The sequence below is a fragment of the Fukomys damarensis genome, unplaced genomic scaffold, assembly GCF_012274545.1.
Source record: "Fukomys damarensis isolate Sample0158 unplaced genomic scaffold, DMR_v1.0_HiC HiC_scaffold_36, whole genome shotgun sequence".
Lineage (NCBI taxonomy): Eukaryota > Metazoa > Chordata > Mammalia > Rodentia > Bathyergidae > Fukomys > Fukomys damarensis.
The window spans coordinates 19446950-19460133 of NW_022900948.1; the positions used below are offsets into that span (position 1 = coordinate 19446950).

The 13184-nt window shown below is 37.3% G+C and overlaps 1 protein-coding gene across 4 annotated transcripts in view; it reads left to right on the forward strand.

Moving 5' to 3' along the window:
• Plppr1 (phospholipid phosphatase related 1) overlaps positions 1-12557 on the forward strand; it is a 309420-nt gene extending 296863 nt beyond the window's left edge. For 3 of the 4 annotated variants that reach the window (XM_010614348.2, XM_033759180.1, XM_010614349.2), the window contains 4 exons: positions 389-639; positions 4059-4235; positions 7581-7712; positions 11518-12556. In XM_010614348.2, the coding sequence (XP_010612650.1) occupies positions 389-639; positions 4059-4235; positions 7581-7712; positions 11518-11550 (593 nt within the window). In that variant the 3' untranslated portion in view covers positions 11551-12556. Of the gene's footprint in view, positions 1-388; positions 640-4058; positions 4236-7580; positions 7713-11517 lie in introns of all 4 variants that reach the window. The other variant, XM_010614350.2, reaches the window with a different exon arrangement.
• Positions 12558-13184: the final 627 nt, after the last annotated feature.

The window sequence follows — 13184 nt, forward strand, 5'->3', positions numbered from 1 at the left end:
AAAAAAAAAAAAAAAAAAGAATTAAACTGTGCCTGTGAATAGATCACTATTCTAAACAATAAGAATTGCCAAAGATGGGACTGGAGCCCAGGTCTCTGAGATTCCAAACGTCAAATTCTTTCCTTTAGACTGTACTGCTTCTAAATTATTTATTCAAAAACAATAAAATGCTAACAATGGGTTGTCTAGTTCAGTTTGAAAGAAATAGTGATTGTGAAAGCAGCCTCCTCTCCCTGAAAAGATAAAGGTGAGGGATAATTTGACTCTGGAGGGCTTTATGATTCTTTTGATAAATTGTCATTGAATCTTACTGCTTTGTTTGCTGTCAGTGGCAAAACCGGCCAACAGTGTATGTCAACATTCTTAATTCTTTTAAATCTCCTTCCAGGGGTGTTTGCATTTGGACTTTTTGCTACTGACATTTTTGTAAACGCCGGACAAGTGGTCACTGGGCACCTCACACCATACTTCCTGACTGTATGCAAGCCAAACTACACCAGTACAGACTGCCGGGCACACCACCAGTTTGTAAACAACGGGAACATTTGTACTGGGGATCTGGAAGCGATAGAAAAGGCTCGGAGATCGTTTCCCTCCAAACATGCTGCTCTGAGCATTTACTCTGCCTTATACGCCACGGTGAGTGTGCAAGTCTTGTTGTCCCCGCCAAGATCATTCTACTGGGATGTGTCTCTTTCTCACCTCCACTCTTCCATGGCTGTCATTCAAGTGCGACATGTTTCTCCTATCTCAGATAATGCTATTGATATAATAGCTCCCACCTAACCACACTCCCAGTGTCCCAATGTATCTCAGTCTGCCAAAGGATATTAGTTCTGATAATCCCCTAGTTACTTGCTCCCCCTTTTCAGCTGCAGAAACTGGAGCACAGAGAATAGCTCCAAAAAATAAGAGTTGGGACCCGTGCTCCTGGCACCGGGTTTGCAATCCTCTTGCCAACCATAACAACACTCTGCCAGCATTTGGGTTGGGTCCAGAGCAGCACACTTCAGAATTTTCTGGTGTAGCCTTACATAAATGGATACCCCGGTAGAGTGCAGACCCAGAATAAATAAGACAGCTTTCCTTTGCCTCTCCTGTTACTCTTCCTATCATGTTGCTAGGAGAGATGGGTGGTCCCACAAGAACCCCAGCATCCCAAAGTTCACATCTCACTGCCCGTCAGATCAAGTTGCCTTTGACTGTCCCTTTGGGGTACAGTGTGATCTTTAAATAGTTTGCCTTCATCAGAGAAGAAGCAATGGTACCTTCTTATATTCTTACTTTTTAACTGCATCCACCCTGGAAATGACCACATTTCACCTTTCTCTGGCTTGTGCTTCCTTTGAATCCAGAACAGAGAAGTCAGAGGTCTCTTCAAAGACCACATGACGTTAGCATAAATTCAGAGTGGGCATCATAGTCACTTACCAGTAGAGGGGCAACTGTTAGTTAGAAAGATCCCTTTCTTTCAGTTTACTTTATATTCAGTGTCTGACTAGTCTAGAGATTCTCAGTGAAGAATTGAGGAAGGTGAAGACAGAGGAAAGATCCCTGTCAAAGATCCCTGGATGTGGCTTTGCCCCTTTCCCCAGGGCAGGCTCCTGCCATTCTCCCTGGAGAGTGTGCAGAGGGGAGGCTGGCTGCAGGTCTGGTCTGCGTAGCAGTTTAAAATAATTTGGTGAAAGGGAGGGCAGGGGTAAGGGGAAAAAATGAGAATAAAGACTTGTCAGAGGTACAAGATCCCAACAATGAATGTAACTGTGCTGTATCCCTAAAATGTACCAATAAACTCAATTAAAGGTGAAAAAAAGAATTCGGTGAGTATTCTCTTTCACAGAACCCAGAACAGATACATTTTTGTGTCATCTACAGGGTCTCATGTCAGGATCATTTTGCTGACCACTAACTATCTAAAATGTGGCTCCTACTTATTCCTTTTAGATTTACTCTTTAATAAATACATGATAAAATGATTTCAACTGTTCACACACTAGGAAAAGTGAACACAAATAATGCAGATGTCTCACATTACAAAGCAAATTAACTCTTGCTTGATTAGACTTCACTGCTTTTTACCAAGAAATGTCTATGCTAAGCATTTTTTAAAACAAAGGAAGCCATCTGAGGCACCAGCATATTTATCAGTTTTCAAAATACTGATTTGTCCTAATTACCTAGGACCTAACATGCATAAAGCAGTTTACTTTTGTGCCTCATCTTGTATTTTTATCAGATTTAAGTCATCACTGTATGAAATTAAGGTTAATAATGTTATCATAAAAATAAATCTGTTACTTAAACCACTGTTTCACCATCCTGTGAGATGTAAACTTCAATGAGGAAGAAGGAAACAGTTATAGTCAGCACACACAGAGAATAGATTCTGCTAAAGTACATGTTGTCAAGGATTCAGATATAATCCAATTCAAATTATGCCTTACAAACAGACTATAATCAGATAAACCCTAGTATAAGATTCTCATTGTACAAACATTTTCTGAGCCTGTTATGTGTTAAATGGCTTTAGAAATTACTCAAGTGATGTGTATGCTAATCATCCTGATTTGATCGTTATACAGTGTGTAGTATACACATATCAAAATATCACATTGCACCTGATAAATATGTATAATTATTGTCAATGGAAAAGGAAACATGAAAAAAACCACTCAACAAATATTTCCCAGGCACTGGGTAATACCATAAAGAATACTATCCATAAGCCCATGTCCTTAATAGTTCACTGTCACATAGGAAAGGTTTTTCAAAGATATAATTAGAAAATATATAGGAACATAAAAACTAAATTATATATAGTAAAGATTTCAGGTAGTGTTTCCCTTACAGTCCAGAATATGTAACAATATGCTGTAATTTATGTAACTTTTTGTGCATTGGTATTGAAGATTGAACTTAAAAGCTTCACCCTGAGCTAAATCCTCAGATTTTTAATTTTTTTAAAATTTTGAGACAGGGTCTTGCTCAGTTTCCCAGGCTGGGTTCAAGTTTGCAGTTGTGCTTTAGCACCCAGAGTGCTCAGAAGATTCAAGTGGGTGTCACCATACCTGGCTTAATTTATGCTATTTTGATCTAACCATTTTGTAAGGCATTCATTACATAAACTAATGAGTCTTATATGTGTTCAGGGCATATGCGCTATATGCTATAATTTTGGTATCAGATTTTTTTTCAAAAATTACTAAATGCATCACAGCTAAGAATTTACGGGCTAATAGTGCCCTCTAGTGGTGTTTTATAACGATTGTAGGTGGTGGTCTCATTTGAAAGAGGCACTGTAATTAACAGGGACAGGTTCTTCAACTAAACCTAAGAGTCTTACCCAGCTCCTTAAAATGAAATGTCAGCCATTATCCTTTTGTATGTGGTGGCACACGTGGAAAAGATTAATATTTTAAAATACTCTTGGAGCAAATGAATAGATGGAACTGATCACAACCATTCCAGCAAACGTAGGAATCAACTGCCCAGCACAACTAAGACCCATTTGCATGACAGTGGGTTGGCAGCACTAAATCAGTTTATCAATTAGTCAGTTAGGACTTTTACATTATTGCCGGAAAGTGTGGAGAAGCGGGTAAAATGATGAGGGACAAAAAAAGGTAAAATGTATAATTGCTTACCTACCTGGTCTTCACCACAGAATTCATTCCCAAGATTTATTTGGTAAATAAATGCTTATCTGGATTTCCTAAACATCTCCAAATGATTTTCTGATCTCTCACATAAAAAATGGATGTTCTCTATCCAGTCATTATTGTACAGTCATTTCTGTCAATCGCTGTGATTTCTGTTCCCATGCCCGCTACAATAGAAAAGACTGATTAATGCACAACTGCTCACTACCATTGCCGCACTAGTTTCCTATCTAAACTTCTTACTGGGTAGGTGAGTGGACTTATTCAGGGAAAGTAATTTATTTGTATGGGTGCCTTGGCACAGCCCCTGCCCACGTACAGGGGCATAGAAGTGCATGCATGTGTGTTCAGCAGTGTGAGGGGGTCATGTGGTCACTCTTGGTTTCACTTTCCCTCCAGATGTACATCACAAGCACAATCAAGACAAAGAGTAGCCGACTGGCCAAGCCAGTGCTGTGCCTGGGCACCCTCTGCACAGCCTTCCTGACAGGCCTCAACCGAGTCTCTGAGTACCGGAACCACTGTTCAGATGTGATAGCAGGCTTCATCCTTGGCAGTGCAGTGGCTTTGTTTCTGGTGGGTCAGCTTCTTTCATTCTACTTGGTTTCCGCCAATACCCCCTGAAAGGATGTCTAACGTTATGGCGAGCTCTGTTCCACCCTCATGAGGTTATTCACCAGATATCATGTGTCTTTTTACTGCAAGGGTTATCTTAGAGCACTTTTCTTTCAGAAATGTAATGCTCTTCCTGGGAGTCCGGGTAAAGACTTCTCCAACAAGGGTGTCTCTCTCCACCTCCTTAAACACTGGACTAGTGGTTGGGGCTGGGCAGACTTGTAATGTGACATGCCTTCAAGCCGGTCTTCCTTCAAATTTTACTCTCGGTATTTCTAGGGAAAGTAAGAGCACTGGCAGAAGCAGGTATCTTCTCCCCCAGCATCCCAAGAAGCTCAGCCTTAGCCCAAGAGTCATTACAGTATGCACATCAGCTCAGAGATATAAACACTGCAGCTAATCACACCAACTCTGTTTTAGACTTCTTATTACCTGGGCATACCTGTAGGGCATCCTCTTTACACCACAAATTCATGGGAACAGTCTTGGTTAACTCAGTTTTTTCCATATCTTTTCATTTCTGAGGCTGTTTTAGATTTTCGGATAGGTGGGTCCTGGACACCTGCTCACCTACAAAATCCCTTAATCTCGGTTGCTTTGGAAAAAACAATTTGTATTCATTTAGTTTTGTGTTTCCTTTTTTATAGTTTTATTGAGATATCGTAGGCATATACCCGTGGCACATAAAGTATCCAGTTTGACAAATCTTGACCTACAGTCGCAGTAATATCTTTCCTTCCTTTCATTTCCCCTCCCAAAGAACCACTGATCTTCTGTCATTCTATATTAGTTTGCTTTATTTAGAGTTTCATATCAATGGAAGCATACCTCTTGTGCAGAGCAATTATTTTGACATCCATTCATGCTGCAGAATCTATCAGTACCTCATTCCTCTTATTACAGTGAAATATTCCATTATATGGGATATCACAGAGTTCAGGGGTTTTAATTTTTCCTTCAAAATTTAAAATAAATTTAAAGTAGGTGCTGAAGGATTTACAATAAGTCTTTAGGCCTAGTAACTCAAGTATTCTGCATGAAATAAATCCCCTATCAATTTACCCAAGGAGAAAAAAGCCATCATGGTCTTACAAGATACCTCTCCTTCTATTCTGCCCTTTGCAGACAAATTCCCCTCAGGACCTCACATGTCACCTGATTTTACAGTCACAAAACTTTTCTTTACCTCCATTCTGCCCACCCCTCACAAAATGCAATTTGCCTGTCCCATCTTCTAACTCAGCTTCCCAACTTTTTTTTTTCTACTACCATGCTCACAGCAAATGCTCACACATTTATTCAGGACACTGTTTGTGAATCTCTATTATAATTCAATGTTACTTTGCAAAAATTCACTTTTTTCTATAGTGAAAGATGAGATACTGAAATGCAAATTATATTGCTGAGGTTACAGGAAAAGTGGTGCTGAACTTATCCTAAGATGTTGACATCTCATAAGAGATATTTCTCCAGGAAAGCTTTTTTTTTTTTTTTTCTTAAAAAGAGGAAAACTATAGGTGACTTTAAAAGAGGTGCTTCAAAGGGAGTTCAGTGGTAAATAAATGAAGACTTGGGCTCCAAAGAAAAGCCAAACAATTTCAATGTCCACTAGTGGTAAAAAGCCAGCCATCTCCAGTTACAAATAAAAGGCAGTTCTGAGAATCCCCAGCAATTCTATCAAGTCTCTGTGGGATGACACCTGCAAAAACCTTTGTGTTTGTTGGCACCTCACTACCAATTCTGTTGTAACATTGAACTTGCTTTTTTCCTCAGTTCTAGCAGCCCTGTTTTTTTAGCACTCAGTTATTATTTGGTCTGTTACTGCTTTCAGGTGATTTCTCAACTGATATAAAAATTTTTTTTTCTCCAAATGACCTTTGCCTAAGATGCATATCTGCTATTGAACTGCTTTGCATGATAAAGATTAAGCTGCCTGCATGTATGTAAGCACATACATATACCTCAGAGACACACCCACTGAGCTGGGAAGAGGGAAGAAGCATGTTTAGGAGGAGAACGGAAGTATTCCAGAGCAAATAGAAATGAAAAATATAAACTGGGAATAGCAGCATAATGGCTGCATATGATTAATACTGTGTTACCTGTTTGTGTTTCCCATAAAGAATGGAGGAAAAGGAAATTATTTGTTGAGGTAATTACTACATACTTTACATTTAATATACAGCAAAGTACGTGTTCCTAGGACAAACTTAGCAATATTTTAATCCTCATTTTAGAGATAAAGAAAGTATAGCTCAAAGTAAGTAGCTCATCCAGTAGCCACCCAAGCAAAAAGCCATAAATCAGACCTCGGTCTCTCAACTACAAGGTCCCTACATCTGTCCTTTCTTCCATTTCCTAAATGGAAAAAGTTTAAATTTCCGTAGAGTAAGATGGAAGTGATCCAGGTAAGCAGTGTTTATGTAAACATTCTGCATAGTTTGAAGAATCACAGGGAAGACTAAAAATCCCTACATGTAGAAACAAAGATGCACAATAATGAAAGATCCATAGAAAGAGGCAAGTAACAAGCACATGAGCAAAGAGAGCAGAGGAGATGATTAGGAAAAAAACCAAGTCGGTTATGACACTGGTAGAAAATAATGAAAAGTGAGTAATAATTGAGAGGGAAAGTTTTTAAATGATAGAAATAAAACTGCAACCTGAGAGTCATGTAACCCAGGTAGATAGTAGTCACATATTTGAAGATGATCCTCTCATGCAGAAATTAAACACCAGCCAAAACACTGACTGAATAGTAGCTATATATTTGTTATATATAACAAATTAAGTGGCAAAACAGTATGGTGGTGTGATTTAGGGGTTTGTGTGACCTTGAACAAGTTATCCAAATTCCTTTAACTACAACGGATATCATGAGTATCTTCTGTAGAGAACTGTTGGGTGGCTGAAGTAAAATGAAGTAAAACCGTCAGGACTGTGCCAGATCCACTGTGGTCCTCAATAAATGTTTAGTGTTATTAAGAGGTGATTTATATTCATCGTCTTTACTTGCTACAAGTCTATGAGGGAGATGTGCCTGTTCCAATTTTACAGTTGAGGAAACAAGCTCAGTGGGGCGGGATGACTACCTGTGGCTATCTGGTGAACAAAGAGATGTTTCCTCCGCATTGAAAGTGTTCTCATAGATATCTCAAGTCTTCCCCTGATTCCTACCCACCTATTCAAAGAAAAAAAAGTCACTATGGTGGTGACAGTTACAGGGAAAAGCCTTGCCACTTTCAGAGATGGCCAGACATTGATGGCTGTAGTGTGACCCCAATCTTTTTTCCCCTTATCCTGCAGGGAATGTGTGTGGTTCATAACTTTAAAGGAACGCAAGGATCTCCTTCCAAACCCAAATCTGAGGATTCCCGTGGAGTACCCCTAATGGCTTTCCCAAGGATAGAAAGCCCTCTGGAAACCCTAAGTGCACAGGTATATTACAGTGGTTTTGACAAACTAAACCCATAGGCTATGACCTTTGTAAGTCAACCAATTCTTTCCCATTCTAGAGATAGGACCCCACTGAATCCACCAGAATCAATGAGTCTATTCACTCATTGTAAATGCTCTCCAGAAAGAAATCTTTACAGCCTTCTTCAAGAAGTCCTGAATTCAACTGGGGGCTGGCAGTCATAAATCCTCGAGAATTTTTATTAAAGTTTACTTTAAACCCAAGCCGCTTTAGGATACTTTGAACTCCAATGTGCTATCACATTCATGAGATTTGGACTATTCACATGGAAGGCCAATTTGATTTATTAACTAAACAGCACAGTTGTCCCTTGGTATCGACAAGGAATGAGTTCCAAGAACTCCAGAGCATGCTAAGATGCAAATTTTCTCCAGACATTTACATAAAACTATGTAGTATTTGGGAATACCCCCTGCACAAACTCCCTACCCTTAATAAAATTTAAACATTGATCATTGCTATATTGTATTATTTAGGGGACAGTAACTAAGAAAGAAGTTCTCCATATATTCAAAACACACAGAACTTTTCTCCAAATACTTTTGACCTGATGCCTTAAGTGCTATGTGAATCTAAATTTAAGGGGAAAAAAATCTAAGAAGGAAAGCCTTGGAGAAGACCTGGGAGTTGAAAGCCTGGAAAGATAAAATAAGGCACTTACTTTTGCTTACAGACAGTTGCTAGGTGCTTTACAAATATATACTTACTTAAACAACCACCATATTTAATAGACAATTCCCATTTCACGGATTAGAAATAAAAATATTATGAAGTCAGTGTTATTAAATTACCTGCCTAAGGCCACATGGCTAGACAGTGGGAAAGCTGGGATGACTAAGAGTTCTTTGAGCAAACAGGAAAACAACTAATAAAATAATAAAAGCTAATAGTAAAACAGATAATAAAACTATTTTAGTTAAAATGCTGTTTTCTTTTTCAAGTGTGTGGGATCCTACTAAATAAAGTGTCTATTCCCCACTAAGGTCTGTTTATCTTGAAATCATAGTAGTATCTTATTACTAAGCTATTTTTATACATAATGTAAAGAAAAAGCAAATCATTCCCCCCTTATAATTATATTTCAGTGAAGTATGAAATATTTTCATTATTTAAAGATTGAATATCAGACATCCTTCTGATATAAACTATACTAATATATTTTAACCTTCAGTGAATTCTAATTTTATTAACAAGCCACCGGAAAAAAAACAATAAAATTATTTCCATTTGGAAAGATATTTAGGGCTCACTATTAAATGTAATGCCAAATTTTTTTTTTGGCTTATTTTCCCTTGTCTTGAATTAAAGTGAATATTTTGCATGGTCTAATTGGAAGTAGCATATTGAAAAGCTTATTTCTGATTTTTTTTTACAGCTTATTGATACACATTGAATGACAACTAAGTAAATAACATTGCCTTTCAATAAAATGGTGAACTGTGATCTTTTTAGCTTTGCTTTGGCATCTAACATTAGATTCCTGGGCCCAGCGATCAAAATAACCACTATTTTTGAGATAATATAAATGAAGACAAAGGTGAACTTTTAAAGGGACCAAAAATATCTATTGCTATTCACAAACTTATTAATCACGTGTCCTGGCAAATGCTGTTCCCTGAATATACTGGTCAAAGAATATTTGCCCCTAATTATTCTTCCAAACTCTGCTCAGGTATTGCCTTCTGTCTAAAGCCCTTCTGAGATTTCTTTCTGTCCCCTCCAGGACTATTAATAGTTGTCCAGACCAAGAGATGTCCAGAACACGTATGACCCTCAGCTGAGGTGGGCTGGGTGTGTGGGGGGTCTGCTGACATTAAAAAATGAAGTACCAAAGGTTTGGAAAAACTGCTACTCTCAAAATAGATAAAAGTTTCACCTTTGGTGGGAGATGCCAAGAAAAGAGTATCTCCTTGTAGCTTCTCCATGGACAGTGAAGAAATCATACCATTTATTTGTTGGTTAAGAAAAGAGAACTAGCAGTTATTAAGAACTATCTCATTTAATCCTCATGATAGCTCTGTTCTCAGTATTATTATCCTGTTTTATAGATGAAGAGATTAAGATTCAGAGTTTAATAACATGCTCAATGTCTACAGTCTATGCTTGCTCTACTACTATACCGCACAGCCTGAGATTTCATTCAAGTAAAGTTCCTTTATGAAATCTACAACTCTCACCCTGGAATATGGAAACATGCCACAAGGGCTGTTTGACCTCAGCTACAGGTCTTCCAAAATAAGTATCCTCTATATTTTACCTTCTGGGTAAAAACTTCAGGTGCACCTCTGATAGCCATGGTTTCCATTAAAAAGTACTTCTTTTAATGTTTTAATAGAATTCTCTGGGGATTTGAGAGAAGGCTGGATGGAACTTCTCTTTAGAGCACACACTAATAAACCTGAAATCCATCCCATCACACAAAATATAAAGAGAAGCTCCTGAGTAGGGAGGCAACCAAACAGCTTCATTTTCTTCCTTCTGACACATTCTTTTCTCTTTGTTACACGGAGCCCAGAAAGGTACAGTGTTGTCTTCTTTTAAGACACTTGAATATTTGCTTTTCATCATTCCCTGTAGTATAGTTGTTTGAGAAGGGAACATATTCTAAAATCTTTCCCAAGTACTAAGAACTAAGAAAATGAACTGTAGAAAATTCAATCAAAAAAGTATTATTACATTCATGAGATTTGGACTATTCACATGGAAGGCCAAATTGATTTATTAACTAAACAGCACATTTGTCAAAAAAAAAAAAAGAGCAAAAAACAAAACATATTGTAAAAGTAAGAATGCAAAAGAAAAAGTTTTATTTTTGTTTTTTTCAGGGCAAGAAATGTTTCAAACTCCAGTTTCACAAAAATGGAAAGCAAATGTACCTTGAAAAAAATAAAGTACTAAGCTTTTAAAAATGTACAGAAGAGTTCTCAAGAATTTAATATAAATCCTCACTTTTCTAAAAGTAAATTGGAATTAGGAAACCAGCAATAACTGATTACTTGAAAGTTTCTTAAAGTATTTGCCAATTCCATGTATAAGATCTTTGGATTTTAAGTTTGAGCAAAAGATAAGACCTTGGGGTCATACTAACAAGTTTTATAAACAAAGATTGGCAGAATTACGAGGAAAATATACATGTCTGAAATCACAGATATTTACCACATTTCTCTCAGCAATTAATAAAAAAGTAAACGAAATAGAGTAAGGATAAAAATTATTAACTTCAAAACACAAGAAACATAAAAATAAATCATGTCTAAGGCCATTAAGCAAGTCATAAGAAATTTTAATGGCTCTGGATTATGCAGACCACATGCTCCAGAAAAAAATGAAAATAACTAAAATCAACCCCCCAAAAAATCTCCTATCCATTGGAAAATATTAAATGTATTTCTATAGAACTCATAAGCCAAAGATTAAGTCATATGGAAAACTTTTTAACATTGAAATTATTCAATGTTAAAAACATTAAGAAAGCGTAGGATGCAGCTGAAGGTATCCTGAGATCCTTAAATGCTTATTATTAGAAAATACTTAAGAATAAGACAGAGTCAAAGAAGTTTAGTTGAAGAAACCGTCGTTTTGTGGGAGAAGTCAGGGAGAATTTAAATGAACAAGCAATGGAATATGACAAACCTTGGGATAGTATTGGGAAGAGGGAATATCAAGCTCTAGGAAACAAAAAGCAAAGGAAATACTCAGGCATGAGTGCGTCCAGGAGTCTGTAAACGCAGTCTAAGACTTTGTCTGCTTGTGTTTGCTTTGCAGAATCACTCGGCCTCCATGACTGAAGTCACCTGAGAGGACGAACAGGACACAAGCTGTTTTTTAATCACCTTCCAATTCAATACTTCAAAACGCACAGTTACTCAATGTCCAACTGTGAAGACAAGTATTATGTTTATCTAGTTAGAGGCTAATGTTTTGTACATTTTTTGTATGAAAAAGTGACGTAGCTTGACCTGATTTTTTTTGTCAGCTTTAACATATTTATGCCGGAATTTTAAAACCAACAAAAATTTTTTTCTTCTTCAAGTGTGCATTGATGAATCACATTTATTCAATGGTTGATGTTGTTTTGTGATATTTGTACACAAACCTTCTTTTCTCAGTTTTATAAACACAAATAAAATTAATATAACAATTCACTTTAACTTTTATTACCACAGTTTCTGCCTCCTCCGGAATTTTTGAATTTTAATGAAAGTTAAACTTTGAGTTTCAGGAAGGACGATGTTGGTTAATAGTAAATCTCAAAATCAATTCTGGACAGTAATATTCAAAGAGAACTTGGTGTTCCTATCTATTATGAGGCTATTGTGTCAAAAGTTATAGAGAAATCACCTAGTTTACATTGAAAATTAGCAGAGAATCCTAGATTTGGGGGTGTTTGGGTTGTAGGATTCTTTCTTAAATAATGTCTTCACCCCTCTAAGATACTCAAATTGTTTGAAATCTTGTCCTGGGGTATCACGTGGCACTGCAGTTTTCTCTCCAACAAGCCATCAGCACCAGCCTTCCTTACCAACTCGACGGTTTTGTATATCGTATTGTATGGACTTTCTATGAGAATGAATATTTTACAGTTTGCGCAGTGTTATTTTATGGAAAAGGTATCAGAGCATCTACAACATAGAGCCCTAGAACAGCAGCTTCATTCTGTGGCTTTTAACGGTTTTAACATTTTAACTGCATCCCATTTTTCTAGCATGGTGATAACTAATGTGTACCTCCTTTGAGAGAAGGAGTTCCTTGTCTATCAGAATGTTTTTCTTGACACTTCCATTTGGTTTTTCTTAGCTTTTTGTACATATTTTTTTTTCTAAAGAGAAGATAAAACGTTATCACAAAATGTATTCTGGCTCATGTCCTTTGTTTTACACTTCATCAAGTGGACAAAGGTATTTTGAGAGTCACCACGATCTGACTCAGTAAGTGTTTGAGTTTTAGTTTTGCATGATGTGAGAGAATCCTAAATACCGGCATGATTGAGAGATCATTTTGAGTGAGTAAGTATCTATGTGTGCCTTTAGGCCAAATAAAAGAATCCCTTAAGCTATTAGAATACTCAGATGTACATTCTAGATACACAGCATGGTACCTTGGCCTTCATCCCACCCACAGATACTTCTGAATTGTCAATAAAAAGCCAGGCAGCCTGCTCTAGGAACAAGTGTCAACTTGGTACAACTTTCCCTGTTTCATTCTGGTCTAAACTTGCACACATATGCACACACTATCACACGTGTCTTCTGAGTGGTGTCCTACTAAAGCTGGGGAGGAGAGCCAGGAATATTTAAGGCCCTTTTCATCCTAGATATTACACCACACGTGTTCAGTGGTTGTTTTCCAAACAAGGAGATCAGGAAAGTTCTTACAACTCCCAAAGTAGCACTTGCCAATGTTATAGTCCATATCTGCCTGATCTTAATTTC